This window comes from Carassius auratus, unplaced genomic scaffold (genome assembly GCF_003368295.1).
Source record: "Carassius auratus strain Wakin unplaced genomic scaffold, ASM336829v1 scaf_tig00214077, whole genome shotgun sequence".
Lineage (NCBI taxonomy): Eukaryota > Metazoa > Chordata > Actinopteri > Cypriniformes > Cyprinidae > Carassius > Carassius auratus.
Window position 1 is genome coordinate 645,760 of NW_020527513.1, and position 13,253 is coordinate 659,012.

General features: G+C 37.2%; 1 protein-coding gene across 1 annotated transcript; it reads right to left on the reverse strand.

The window, feature by feature from the left end:
• Nucleotides 1-4,190: 4,190 nt before the first annotated feature.
• Nucleotides 4,191-8,013, reverse strand: LOC113091121 (glutaredoxin domain-containing cysteine-rich protein 1-like). The gene is made up of 4 exons (XM_026256555.1): nt 7,528-8,013; nt 5,651-5,890; nt 5,475-5,540; nt 4,191-4,600 (listed from the first exon to the last, which is right to left on the reverse strand). Exons 1-4 carry the CDS (start codon nt 7,915-7,917, stop codon nt 4,421-4,423), a joined length of 876 nt encoding a protein of 291 aa, XP_026112340.1. The 5' UTR covers nt 7,918-8,013; the 3' UTR covers nt 4,191-4,420.
• Between the last annotated feature and the right edge of the window lie 5,240 nt (nt 8,014-13,253).

The following is a 13,253-nucleotide window of genomic DNA, read 5'->3' on the forward strand; positions in this document are numbered from 1 at the left end:
CCATTGGAGCTTTGAAATCAGGTCCATTGAATGCAAAAGGACCAGTCTTATTTCATCTTACAGTTTGCATGCAAAGCAGCATAAACACTAATATTTTACAACAGTTCCCGCAGTAACACCAGGATATAACCAAAAATAGTTAACTTGAAGAGTAAAGCATCTATTCTGCTAGATGAAAGTGGTTTAAATGGTTTAAATTGTATGTAAAAAAAAAAAAAAAAAAAGTTTCCCATGTTACTCCACTGTTTTTTTAAATGCACTGAGATGATGGCGTTCAAACAATGCCTTTGACATTGAATGCAGTAAGCTGATTTATTGATTATTCATGAGTGAGTTACAAAAATGAACAGCAATTGAAATCTCTCTCTCTCTCTCTAACATAATATATATTTATTTATTTTATTTTGTTCTTTAAAGGTCCAGGTAAATTGGTTAAAAAAAAAACATTCAGTTTATTTTATAATTACCACTTATTTAAAATAGATTAAAATAGTACTAAAAACAGTAAAGAAGTGTGTTCCAAACTATATCCACATTTATCAGTGATGAGAGAACTATAGAATCAAATTTAGTACAACAGGTATCCATGGCCCACCTCAGACCCCTCAACTGATGAAGACTACTCAGATCTTCACATCCTTCCTATGGAAAGAGTACTGATGTCATTACTGCTTTTGGGACTGTTCATCTGTTTACGCTGTAATTTTGTGTGACTTAATGTAAGCAATTGTAAATGTCCAAAAACAGCTCTGTGTTTCTAAAGTCATTGTTGTTATTGCTGAGTTGACAGCCTAGTTTGTGAACACTAACCCAAGTGCCCCCCCGCCTTTTGTAAATAATTATTGACTGTGAAAATGCAACATTCTGATTTTGATATCTGAAAAGAAGCATTCAGTCCATTGAAGTTCCCTCTCGAGCTTTCATGAGACATCACAGAGATATTTCTCTGTTATGGGAACTCCTTCCCTTCCAACCTTTCCTGAAGTCCTATTCCACCCTCCTTCCAACATTGCAGAGTGTGTGTCCTTCAGCCAGGAGGAGGGGGATGACACAATGTCCATCTCGGCCTCTGAGAGGGTGGAGTCTGATCAGCTTGGGTTCCCCAGACCTCCAGGAAGAGCCCATGAGGTTTCTGTCAAGGGCTGTCCAGAAGTTGGATGTTTCTCTACGTTGCTTTTTGCGTAACTCCGTGTTGTCGACACCAAGCTTCGTTGCAATTTCTTTCTAGGAATTAAATGCTTTCTCTGAATCTTTAAAGTCTCTCCGCGAGCGATCGTACAGGTGCAGATATATCTGTGCCAGCTCAGCTATTCGACACTCCAGTGTATTCATGTCGCTAGTGACTAGGCCGGAGATATTGTTCGCTCTTGCCTGACTTCCATTGAAATGAGAAACAAACCGGGGGGGGGGGTGGAGTTTCAGAACACACCCACTGATTGTGTTACCGCCACAGACCAATGGAAACTCAAAGGTGTTTAGGAGCTAAAATGAACTCCCCGTGAAAGTTGGGGAAACTGCCGAAACAAACTCAAAACCAACTTCGTTTTGGCCTGATTTTGTTTAAAATGACGTCATATCAGTTTGTTCTTCATTTTTGTTTGAAGTATATCGGGGCCTTCAATTATTATCTACCCCCAGAGTGCAGACGGTTTCACACTCTGCCCCGACTTCTGAGTCATCGTCCTCGACTCGGTGGACTTCTGAAGATTTACATTGCTTTCTGCAATCTGGCCAGCTTTTCATGTGCTACGGTGGTTGTGCGAAGGGTCGGGCTGTGTCAAAACAGAGACTTTCCCACTGGAGCCAAGGTTTGGAATGCCCTTTTCACTTTAGGGCCCACTTAACAACAGCTATTGCCTCCTCCCCACTTTGTGTCAGTTGGCCAGTCATTTGGACTGGCATAAGCCAATAGGGCTTCAGGAAAGTTTGAAAGGGAAGGAGTTCCCATAACGGAGAAATATCTCCATGATGTCTCATTCCCGCTCTCAGGGAACCGAGGTTACGATAGTAACCGGAGACGTTCTCTCAGTACACATGCAAACAGAATATTTAATGGTAGTTACATGCTCTCTTGTGCTGAAGTCTAACCTTTGCAATGTTTTTAAACATTGTAATTAAATCAAAGCTTCAAGATTTTCACTTAGGAACAGTCAGACAGCGATGAAGTAAAAAAAAAAAAAGTTTTGTAAAAAGGCTTTAAGACTATATATATTTTTAAATATGTTTATTTGACAGATTGTTGTTTGGGTAGATATTTGAGCTGTTTGGAGCTACTGAACAAAAATGAATAAATTTCAATTAATTTATGAAACTACTGAATATTTGTCCTTTTTACTGAAAAGATATGATTTTTCCTCTTTTTTTAAGGAATTAATGCTTCTATTCCACAAATGATACATTAAATTAATCAAACGTTACATTAAATAAAATTAGAATGTTAGTGTTTTTTTTTTTTTTGCAGCAACTTTTTCACACACACACACACACACACACACACACATATATATATATATATATATATATAGTTTTAATTAAACATTAATAATATTAATAACTAGTTATTTAAAAAAAATAGTATATTATCGTTTTAGTGTCTTTTTAATCAAGTGAATGCAGTTCGGTGAGCATGAAACTTGAAATAGATTTGAAAAATATTTTATATTCATTATTTTTCCTTTATGATGGCTCTTATTTAACGTCGATCTTTTTAATAAAACAATCGATGTCATTGGCTAGTCTAGTAAGCTTATCAATAACCATGTTTTTTTATGTTGATTGGCTTAGATATATTTCTGGACTTTTGAGCTGCAACCTACAAATACAAAAGGGTTTCTCAAAATAATGGAAACATACAGATCTCGCACAGCTAATATGTAACGTTAGCATAGTGATTAGTTAGTGATTCTGTACGGTCAGTGGCAGCAGTGATTTCAGTTTGCGGTCTACATAATGCATCTACAGCAGCAGGACATTATCAGAAATAGACTGTGGCTCAAATTCTGATGAGCAGCCTACCTAGACAACATTTGTGAGCGCTGTGTGAGAATTTGACTCGGTTGCGCCCTACTGTTCCAACATCGCCGTCTGGGTAGGAAGGACACTAGTGTTTGAGACAGAGGGACATCAGAAACGTGTGCTGCATCCGTGATGAGGATCATGAAGAAAGGTAACGTTAGGTAGCTTACTCCGCGGCTGAACAGCGGATGTCCTCCCACGACGAGGGTTTGATCTCTCTGTGAAGGTACAGTGCGTTTTCTCTTTTGATCTGATGACTAATATTTACTCGACAGATTGTAGAAAAATGGACATTGTCGTTGAGAGGCTTGGTTATCAAAATAAATCCCTGATTCTGCGGAGGGGCAATTAAATAATAGGTCGATTTTCTACTTCGCGCGCTTCTTAAAATCAGCTTTTTGTTTGTAATTAATCAAACACGATACATTAATGTCTTGCTCACAATATATCAGATATTTAAAATCGGATGATATCTAAAAATCTAAAATTGCTTGAGTTTAATCGTTATATATATCCCGTGTGTGTCTGAATGCCTGACCTTTTGAGTCGTTTATAGACTGTCGATATTTGATATTCGTGTGAATTTTCCTATTGTTATTGATCTTTGTCATAGCAAACACAACAACAGGGGGCGCTATCGACCTAGTCTTGACGGCCACGTCCTTTCAGTACTGTCATTTATCTAACCTTAATCTGGCACTGACTGCGTCTGGAAAACCTAACGAGCTGCCTACCTTCAGCATTATGAGGCATTTTGCAATGATGCCCAAAAAAATGCTGCTGCTCGCTAGATTTTGAGAGACAGGCTGCCAGTGGTGTTTTTATATACCCTCAGTAGACACCGTGCACAGATGATTTACTCTGAGCTTTGAGCCTCTTTACAATGCTGCCTTGTAGACCCAGAATCAAGCAGCATTGTACAGGGCTATGAAAGCACAGAGACACACTTCCATGTCATCTCCAACTGTTTGTGAAGGTTTTCTGTCATTCTCAAGTGTATTTATGGGATTATTTTGTATCATTGCAATACACTTCATTTACACTTCTTTTAATTATTAATAGATTTGAAGCTTTGTTTTATCAACCTTGTAATTGAACTGAAAAGCGATATCATTCGTATACAGACATTAGGTCATCTTCTTTCAATGAATTATTAAATGTAACAGCAGTGTCCCTAATGTTGCCAGACATCTGTTGGCATGTGACAAAAAGCCTAACGCTATAATAAATGATCATCATCAAATAACAAATATGGTAAAAACTACATCTGGAGACATGTAATTGAGTTTTCTAAAAAAACGGTTTATTCATAAATAACAGTTATTTTTGCAGCTCTTGATTTATACATGGCTTGTGGGTTTGGAGGGGGTGCTGGGAAGGGGTTTGCAGGCACTTGAAGAGGACCTTAATGAGAACAGCTGGAGCAGGGCTGGAGACCGTTCTCGTTGCAAGCTGTGCACTTCAGGGCTTTGAAGGAGTCGGTAAAGCAGTTGCGAAACACAGACATTTTGCTGCCATGGCACATAGGACACGGGACAAAGGCAAATCCCCCACACGTCTGGCAAGTGTCAGGGTGCTGAACCCTCTACCATCAGACAGAGAGACAGAGAAGAATGTGAGTGGATTTGAAGGAAATACCTGACCCATGTGCAGATTCTCTTTGAGATACAATCTGAGTGATGCTATATTTATTTTAGTTTTTTATTATTATTTTGGGCTGTTCTGCACCAATGTAAATGTAAATGCACAATAAAATTTTAGTTGCTATTATTTCTTGTAATTGTAATTTTTTCTTTTCTAGAAAGCATTTGCAATTGTTGATGGGACCCAAATTTCAAATTGTCAACACGATCTCACAGGATGGCGTAACTACTTTACATAGTGGGGATTTCATATGAATGTATACATTGTGAATCATACAAAAACTGACGATTTTTAAAAGAAAAAAAAGTTACAAATTTGCCATAAGATTGTGTAGAAATTGTTGACATTCACTATGTTTGAGAAAGCACTGTATAGCAAAATGTGCCTGCCAAATGCATAAATGTAAATAACATTAATCACTGATTGTAGTCTATGTGTAAAGAACTATACTGAACTGTAATAAACATTTCCCTTTTGTAAATGGTTGTGTTTTCTTTGACAGAATAAACTGAGAATAAACCAGTTTGGCCTGTCTTTACTTTAGCAGTTGGATCCAATATAGAAAAATTTTTTTATATAGACTATTGGCTTTTACTGCACTTAAAAGTGAATGTTCTTTCTTGACATTTATAATTCAAAGAAGAAACTTCAACATCTGTGGAATCTTTTCTGTGCTAAAAAAAAAGGTCTTTATAGTGGAAAAGGGTTCTGATTAAAATGTTTTTCACACTATGAAAAAAAGTTTATTGTAGGAGCTGTTCTTCTGACATTGCTGCAAAAAGCTCAGTTTGGAACCTTGAAATATCAATATGTACCTCTATTTTGTTGAGGAGATCCTGAAGCTCCCCTAATTCATTCATTGCAAGTATTTTCTCTGCACCCTGAATGTACAAAATGTGCAAATCATTGTTCAGATTTCAAGCACTAGCATAATGACATTCAATATGGATGAATTTTGAAACAGCTGTGAAGCAATTGTTTGACCACTGACCCCTAGGTAGTGTCCATCAATGAAGACCACAGGCAGTGAGGGAGGTTCACCCACTCGCTTGCAGCGTGTCTCCAGTTCCTTCCCATATTCACTGTCCAAAGCGATGTTCTTCTCTACGAACTTCACCCTGTGGTTCTGAAAGATCTTTCGGACCAGTTCACATCGCTCAAATGTAGTCCTGACCACTCGAAAACTGGTAGTGTAGATTACAATTCGCCCAAACTCTGGGGTCAGTTCTGGCTGAGAGGGCCAAAGAAAACATCGAAGTCTGCCGTTAGACGAGAGAGGCTCTCTTTCACAGTGTTCAATCTAATCATGACACATCTCGCTTCCATCCGAGAGAAAGAAAATACATTTGCCTGATTAAAAAATCTGTTTAATATCCTTAATCTTAAAAGCACAGGTTTAACTGTAATTAAAAAAACAAAACAAAATAAAACTATATTTAAACTTTCGAGTCTGTGTTTGTACAAGGTTTGCAGCAACTTTTGCAGGCAACATGAGGATGCATCTATTGATTTTGTGAGTCACTGTTCTTGAGATTGACCTTCAGCATCCTTTCTTAGAAGAGCAGCTCTCATGAAGTGCAAATGTGTTTTTCTTTGCAAAGAACAAAAATAGACTCAACCTTCACACATGTTGAAGTGAGAATGACCTGCAACTGTCTAATGCAGCTGTAGCATATAGTTACATAATGGTTTGGTTTGTGTGGTCTTACAAGAAACCTATAAATGTTTCTAGTTTAAGAAAATTGTATTGATCATTAAATTCCCATACGAATGACTGCAAACCTAGTGCAAATACTGTAGCATTGAGTAACATGAGTCAGCTGTTAAGATTCAAGAATGACGTGCACATAAAACCTGCAGTAATGCAATTATTGTGCACTTATTGTCAGACTAATGATTCTCAACATCCTTTTCTGACATCACAGAGCAGCTCATAAAACGTTTATATATTTGTTATATTGATAATCTGACCCATGCTGACAAAGGTGGTGATGGCTTTTCCTGTTTAGTGTTGTGGGAGCAGAAAATACAGTGCATTGAACAGACACTTTGGGACCATTTCAATGTTAGAACTGTTCTCAGAACTGACATTTTTGCAGCTACCCAGCTAACAGGTAATGATGATTGCATTGACTAAACTTTGATAACATTCTGGCAAAGTTCTCTCGAAGTTCTGAACTAATATTCTTACAGTAACATTAATATAACATTGGTTCAAACTTATCTGGTCTTTAATAAAGTTTTAAAAATGTTTGCACAAATCAGAATAAATAAATATTATATATAAATACTTTTATTTTTTTTATTTTTTTTGAACTTGCAAGGTTTGTGAGTGAGACTGAAAAACAATTATTTCTCCTGTCTCAGATTCCTTGCCCCTTATGGGCTCGGTAGTTGTTTGATTGACATCATGTATTACATTATTGAAATAATGACCTTATATAGTTTTTATTGGTCTGTCTAATCCCTATTTACCCTCTGTTAAAAAAAAAAGTAACAGAATTACATCTGATATCAGGCAAAAGCTGTCAGCAACTTGCTAAGTGCTCAACTACCAATCAGAGGTTCTGAGAATACATTAAGATGATTAACTTAACAAAAACACTTAAAGAAATGCATCATTAAACTTTAATAGTACAGTGATCTTGCTCAGCGGGACATCTCGTTTGTCTGGCTAAAGCCTGAGAGAAGAGATCAGGCTTTGTAACCAATAGCAGCTGAGAAAGGAGGCTCTGACCCTGTTAAGGACACCAAGCTTCTGAGCAGCTGTCAGTATTAAAGAAAGTCTGATCATGTTAATGTCAGTTTTTCAGTACATTCTGATGTGCATTGACACCCACTGTCAAGTATTGAGCTTAAGAGACTTACCCCATTGTTTTTAGCCAAGTTATTAAAGAGGATTTGGCCAGCGCTGACTTTGTGCTTGACTCCTCGGACCGTCCCATTATTACTGATGATATTCACTCTTTTGGTTCTCAACACTTTGTCTCTTCCTCCTGCAAACATCATCCAGTCATCAGGCTCACTTCCACTGTCATCCAGCTCCGACCCCAAGTATCTACACAGATGGCCGTTCGTGGATGGAGTGCTGGTCCGGTCCGCCTCGGAGCTACTGGTGCAGTCTGAATCCAGGGAATCAGACGGCCCTTCATCCTTAAACATCTCTTTCAAAACCCGCCCGCTGTTCCCTGAGGCCACCCGGAATCTCACCCTCCTCTGCCTCTTTCCATCCTCCGGTGTCAACAAAGCCTCCTTCATCGCGTTGACTTACATGGTCCAAAAAGAAAAGTTGATTTTAAATCCCTCAGTTTCATTGCTGGCCGGAAAGAATTAGCCCCGGTTTGGTTCCATGATTCCGCTGGAGCCCACGCACAGCACACAGACCTGGAAAGAAGCTGATCTGTGAGTTACCATCAGCTCCACCACCAGTGTTCCTGTACATGTTAATAATGCATGAGGCCTTGCCATGGTTACTGAGAAAACGGACCATGAAGAAACTGATAGTCTTTTTAATAATTTATCATGTCATAGATTTTTTTTTTCTATGAATAACCTTGACTCACAGACTGAAAGTTTGTAAACAAAAGTTATTTGCAACATTTAGGTTTAAAAAAAAAATACATAAATATATAATGCTGTCATCTTTCATTTTCCAAACCTGTATAAAACATTATTGGCGTTTATTTTATGGACAAAAAAGTTCCATGGTAGAAAGCAGGTTTGACTTGAGGGTTTTTTAGTAAGTTACTATTTTTGTTGAGACAATTTTTTTACATATTGTTTGAGAGGGACATTGATTTGCCATGTAGGGGTTTCAGATGCGTCGTGCCCATTCAGAGTGATGGGGGCACGTGCGCCCTCAGATGCCAAGTAGATTTTGAATGCCGGCTCCAAATGACAAAAAAAGCTGAATAATATATTTTTTTATATTTGATACAATTACACCGGTGTGATTAGATCGTTCAGTGCCGCACATCATCAGCCAAATTAAAATCTGGCTGGCGCTGAGCCAGAGACAAACGCATTTGTACAGCGCTGCATTATAACCAATCACACACGATTCTGTTGAGCTTAACACGATATTTTGTTCACTTGCTCACTGACTGAATTATCTGGCAAATTCTCTCATCAGAAACAACAAAGTGCAGATGTGCGTGAGTGCCTGTACTCTGGCTAGACTAAATACAAATGTTATTTGACAATGTTCTTTACCCTGTGTAAAATTACAATATTGTTATTAAATTAAAATTAAATGCAGAGTCGTATTAAAATGTGTATGACATGACACCCATATCTGGCACTAAAGTAAAAATTCGGGGGTTTATGGCTACTGGATTATTATGGTTCCTTTTATGGATTAGGCTATTGTTTGTCTACTTTGCCCATCACCATTTATTGATCAAATAACAATCTATAAAGGTGCAAAACGCATTTACTTAGGCTACACACATTTGAGAATTAAGATATTCCCTGTATTTAACACGTTTGGAAATATTTCGAATAAACAGGGAAAAAATAAATAAATCATGCAGTGCTATAGTGGCTGCTGTGTGTCATATGACAAGCATGATTCACCCCTCCACCCCCCTCATGAGTGCATGATGCACCTGGCTGCTGTGCTGTGGTTCTCAGTGCATCAGAGTTTCTTAATGCACCGCAGCTGCATGCCCCTAAAAGGATTGTGCATGCTCTGCGTGCAACCACTTACTGTGCTTGTGCAGGAGGGGAAATGGAGTTCAACTCTCATTGGCTGGTATTTGCACCCATCCGCCCTCCAGTGCCGCCAGCAGGTAGCACTGCAGCTGTTCTGTGACTACAATGGCCCTGCAGAAGTCATAATGCATGCCGGCTCAGTTGATGGAAATGGAATAGGCCTATATTATAAATTAATTGGAACTAAGCCTTAAGGCAGGTGTCTGTCACTTTCTGTTTGCATAGTCTGTACTAGAGAAAGGATCTTTTTGAGTGAGCATTCTTACAGAAAACAAAAATGCCAGATATATTTCCTCTTATTATTATCAATGCTGTAAACAGTTGCTGCAATTTGTGTGTGTGTGTGTGTGTGTGTAATAAATACAATTCTTTTGAACAGGAGTGTATGTATGCAACTGAATAAATTATGGTCTGTGGCTGTGATGTAAGGACTTTTCAAAGACAAAACATCCCACCCAAACTTCCTCTTTCATTCTGAAGTACAACAACACAGGAAAGAAAGCTGCACTCCTCAACCATTTTCATCTTAAGTGCTAATTACAGTTTTTTTTAACTCCATATTTTTTTCTGAAGCGTCACAAAATGACAGTTTCATTACAAAATGGCAAATATACCAGACAAACATCTTGCAATGGCGTCTTTGTGCCTTCTCACTTATCATGCTGATCTGTCAGTTCTTCTCTCAGTCATTCCCCTAAAGGAGTTATCTGAGTTAAACATGCAGTCACATCAGATGCTCTTTGCATTTTAAACAGTAGCATGAGAAGAACCAAATGGCTTAACACAAAGACTCTGCATAATTTAGATGCTGCAAATCATCCTGCATGTTTGCATCCATTGAGCCTGATGAATATTGGGCTACATTTCTCTTTGAAGTTCAACAAATCATCTGTTTCTAGCCGCATGCCAATCTACTCAGACGGCGGTGTCTGTTTTATTCCAGGGCTTTTTCAGTTTGATCTTTCACTAAATGATGTCACGTCAGAGCTTGTGATTGTCAGTGTGAGTGATCAGTGCTCAAGGCTGATCGTGTCTGTTCTTAATATTCCTGGGTCAACATCCTTGTTGGCATGACACAACAAAGCTAATGAACCAGTCAGGCTGGTTGTGATTAGAATCCGGGTTGGCATATGATTGTTTGACAGAAATGTTGCTCTAGGATCAACAAAGGACACTGACATAAGAACGTATACTTGACAAAATACATTTAGCTTCTAAGAGCTCTTTTTTATGGAGGATACTTCAGCAAGAATGGTTTGAAAGAAAAACTGCTTTTATTTGATTTACTATAACCTACAACTTAAAATATATCAATTATGTGAATTAATTATTTTAAATTCCATTTTTATATTGATCTCTGTTCTCTGCACTGCTGTCGCTACCATCACACCAAGCATTTTAGAAAATAATAATCTCCAAGAAAGGAATATTCATGCATGATTCATAAATATTAAGTCAGTGATCACCATGAGTCATGGAGATTATCGACCCAACCATCCCATCATATAAAGAACAAAGAAGATTAATATAATTCAATTTTGTTTACAGTGACTTAAGGAATTAATTTGGCTTAAATCCCATGAGAGTGTTTCAGGTGTTTCAGGTGATTTATACATATGGTTTATACATCAGCACTTTATAAGAGGATTATGGAGGACTGTATGACTGATAAAGAAGTGGTAAATATGGTTTAATATTACTATAATTGAAAAGGTGTTCTCAGGCAATTCAAAATGTGAGGGTTTCACTGATAGTCGTACTCCAGCAGAGGGCAGAGTCTGATTTTACTGATCAATGACTTGCAACAATCTCTACTGTTCAGATCAGATCTGTATCCTCAAGTGCACTAACTAAATCAACAAAAATTTATTTATACAAAAAAAAAAAAAAACTAATTTTGAAGTAGAAATAACTCTAACAGTAGCAGAGTACAATTTTTTAAAGTTTAACTCCAAGACTGCAGCAATATTGACCAGCACTCATAAGCAATTTAATGACTGTATTTATTACATAAAATATATTTATTTGCTTTATTTTATTTATACAGTCTATTTTGGACCCATACATGTCCCTGTGCAATATGTTCAGACAAACATGCATAGTTTTAATTATATTCCTCAGGCAATATCTATTAAGCCTACTGTCTTTTTTTTTACCCATGTTATAGCTTCCCAGAATCCTCTGCTATTGTAAGCAGATCCAACAATTCTAAGGGGTCTTTCTGATCATATTGGCTGATCTATAATCTCAATCGCAAATATTCTTCCCAAAAGAATCAACATGCTGCTTATAAATACATGCATAGGGCATTGTTGAATATTTCATGGTTCCAACCACATGCAGTGAATCTAATCTGTCAATAAGTAGATCACCGTCATAGCCTGCAGCCAGTGCAGATCTTGTGTGGCCTAAGTGTTCTGATGAGCGGCCGGCTCATTTATCACAGAGATGGCCTCTGACCACTGCTTGGAGCGAAGAAGATTCTCTGCCCTTTTAAGTGGAGAGTGAGATGTCACTCTGTTGCTTTGTAGCAAAAAGGATTGAACTTTTGTGCATGCAAGAGATATGAATCAGTCATGATATTCTGATGTGTTGAACAGTATTTTTTTTTACTGAATTACAAACATATAAACAATATATTATAGGGGAAAATAAACAAGGCATGAAAGATGAAGCCGGTGCAGTCTTAATAGTTTTTTTTTTAATATAAAATACTAAAAGCTTTATTTCCTGAGAATTTACATTTATGGATATGGAATTTAGGCAAATAAATAAATAGTATGCATATGAACTAAAAAGAATCCTACAACAAATATGTCACTCCAAAATGGCAATTCTGTCATCATTTACTCGAAAAGGATGTAAAAGCATTATAAACATAAGCATTATAAGTAATAGGCGTCACCTATATAGATCATGCTCTATTCCAAGCCTTCTGAAGAAACACATAACATTTTAGGAGTTAAAGTAGGCTACATAATGGCCACCTTTTAATTTTCAGGTGAAATATCAATTTAAGAAGAGGAATTTTGAAATGGGAAGTAGCATTTGGGTTCCTTTTAGATTATTTATTTTATATAATTTATATAAATGTACAGTTTTAATACACATTTTTAGATAGGATATTATATGCAGCATTTATACCAGATGTTCGTCTTATTATTTGTGATCAGCACAGATGGAGGATGAGAACAAGGCTGGACATTAATGTGTGTTCGACAGAATTCAAATAACAATATTGATCTATTTATATCTGTCTGTGAATGAGAGCGCGCGTGTCTGTGTGTGTATTGAGAGAATGAGTCATTATTTAGACTGATATGTGCTCAAACATAAAAGCGCTGCGCACGTAATCAAAGACTCAGGCATCTTGTCACTGTTGCTAGGCAACCTCAGGAGCAGAGCAACCGTGCAGGGAAAGAAAACCAGTAAATTTTATTATTTGTGGGTTACAATTTCATATATCTAATACTATTAATATAATATAATGAAAGATATTAAGATAACATTAAAAATGTATGTGTGTGCAGTATTCAGACTTATCCAGTTACAAAATAAAGGCCGAAAATATGTCAATATGTCCATAAAAAAGGTGACCATCTAAATGATTTTATTTTATTTTAGTAATTTGTCTAATTATAATAACATCAAAAATATTAATAGCAGTTGGCCTGAAGAAGAGGAACGTGAAACAGGCATGGATAATATCGTCCATCAACATGTGGATTGCTGAGAGCAAACAATCAGCATATCAGCAAAGCCATAATGTTTTCCGGCTGAAGGGTAAAACGAAAGGCAATTGCAGAGTCGTGACTGCTTCAGGGCCTAAAATAAAGAAATAGTGGGTTGTCATTGTCTCTGCAATGCAATCCCCCTTCGAA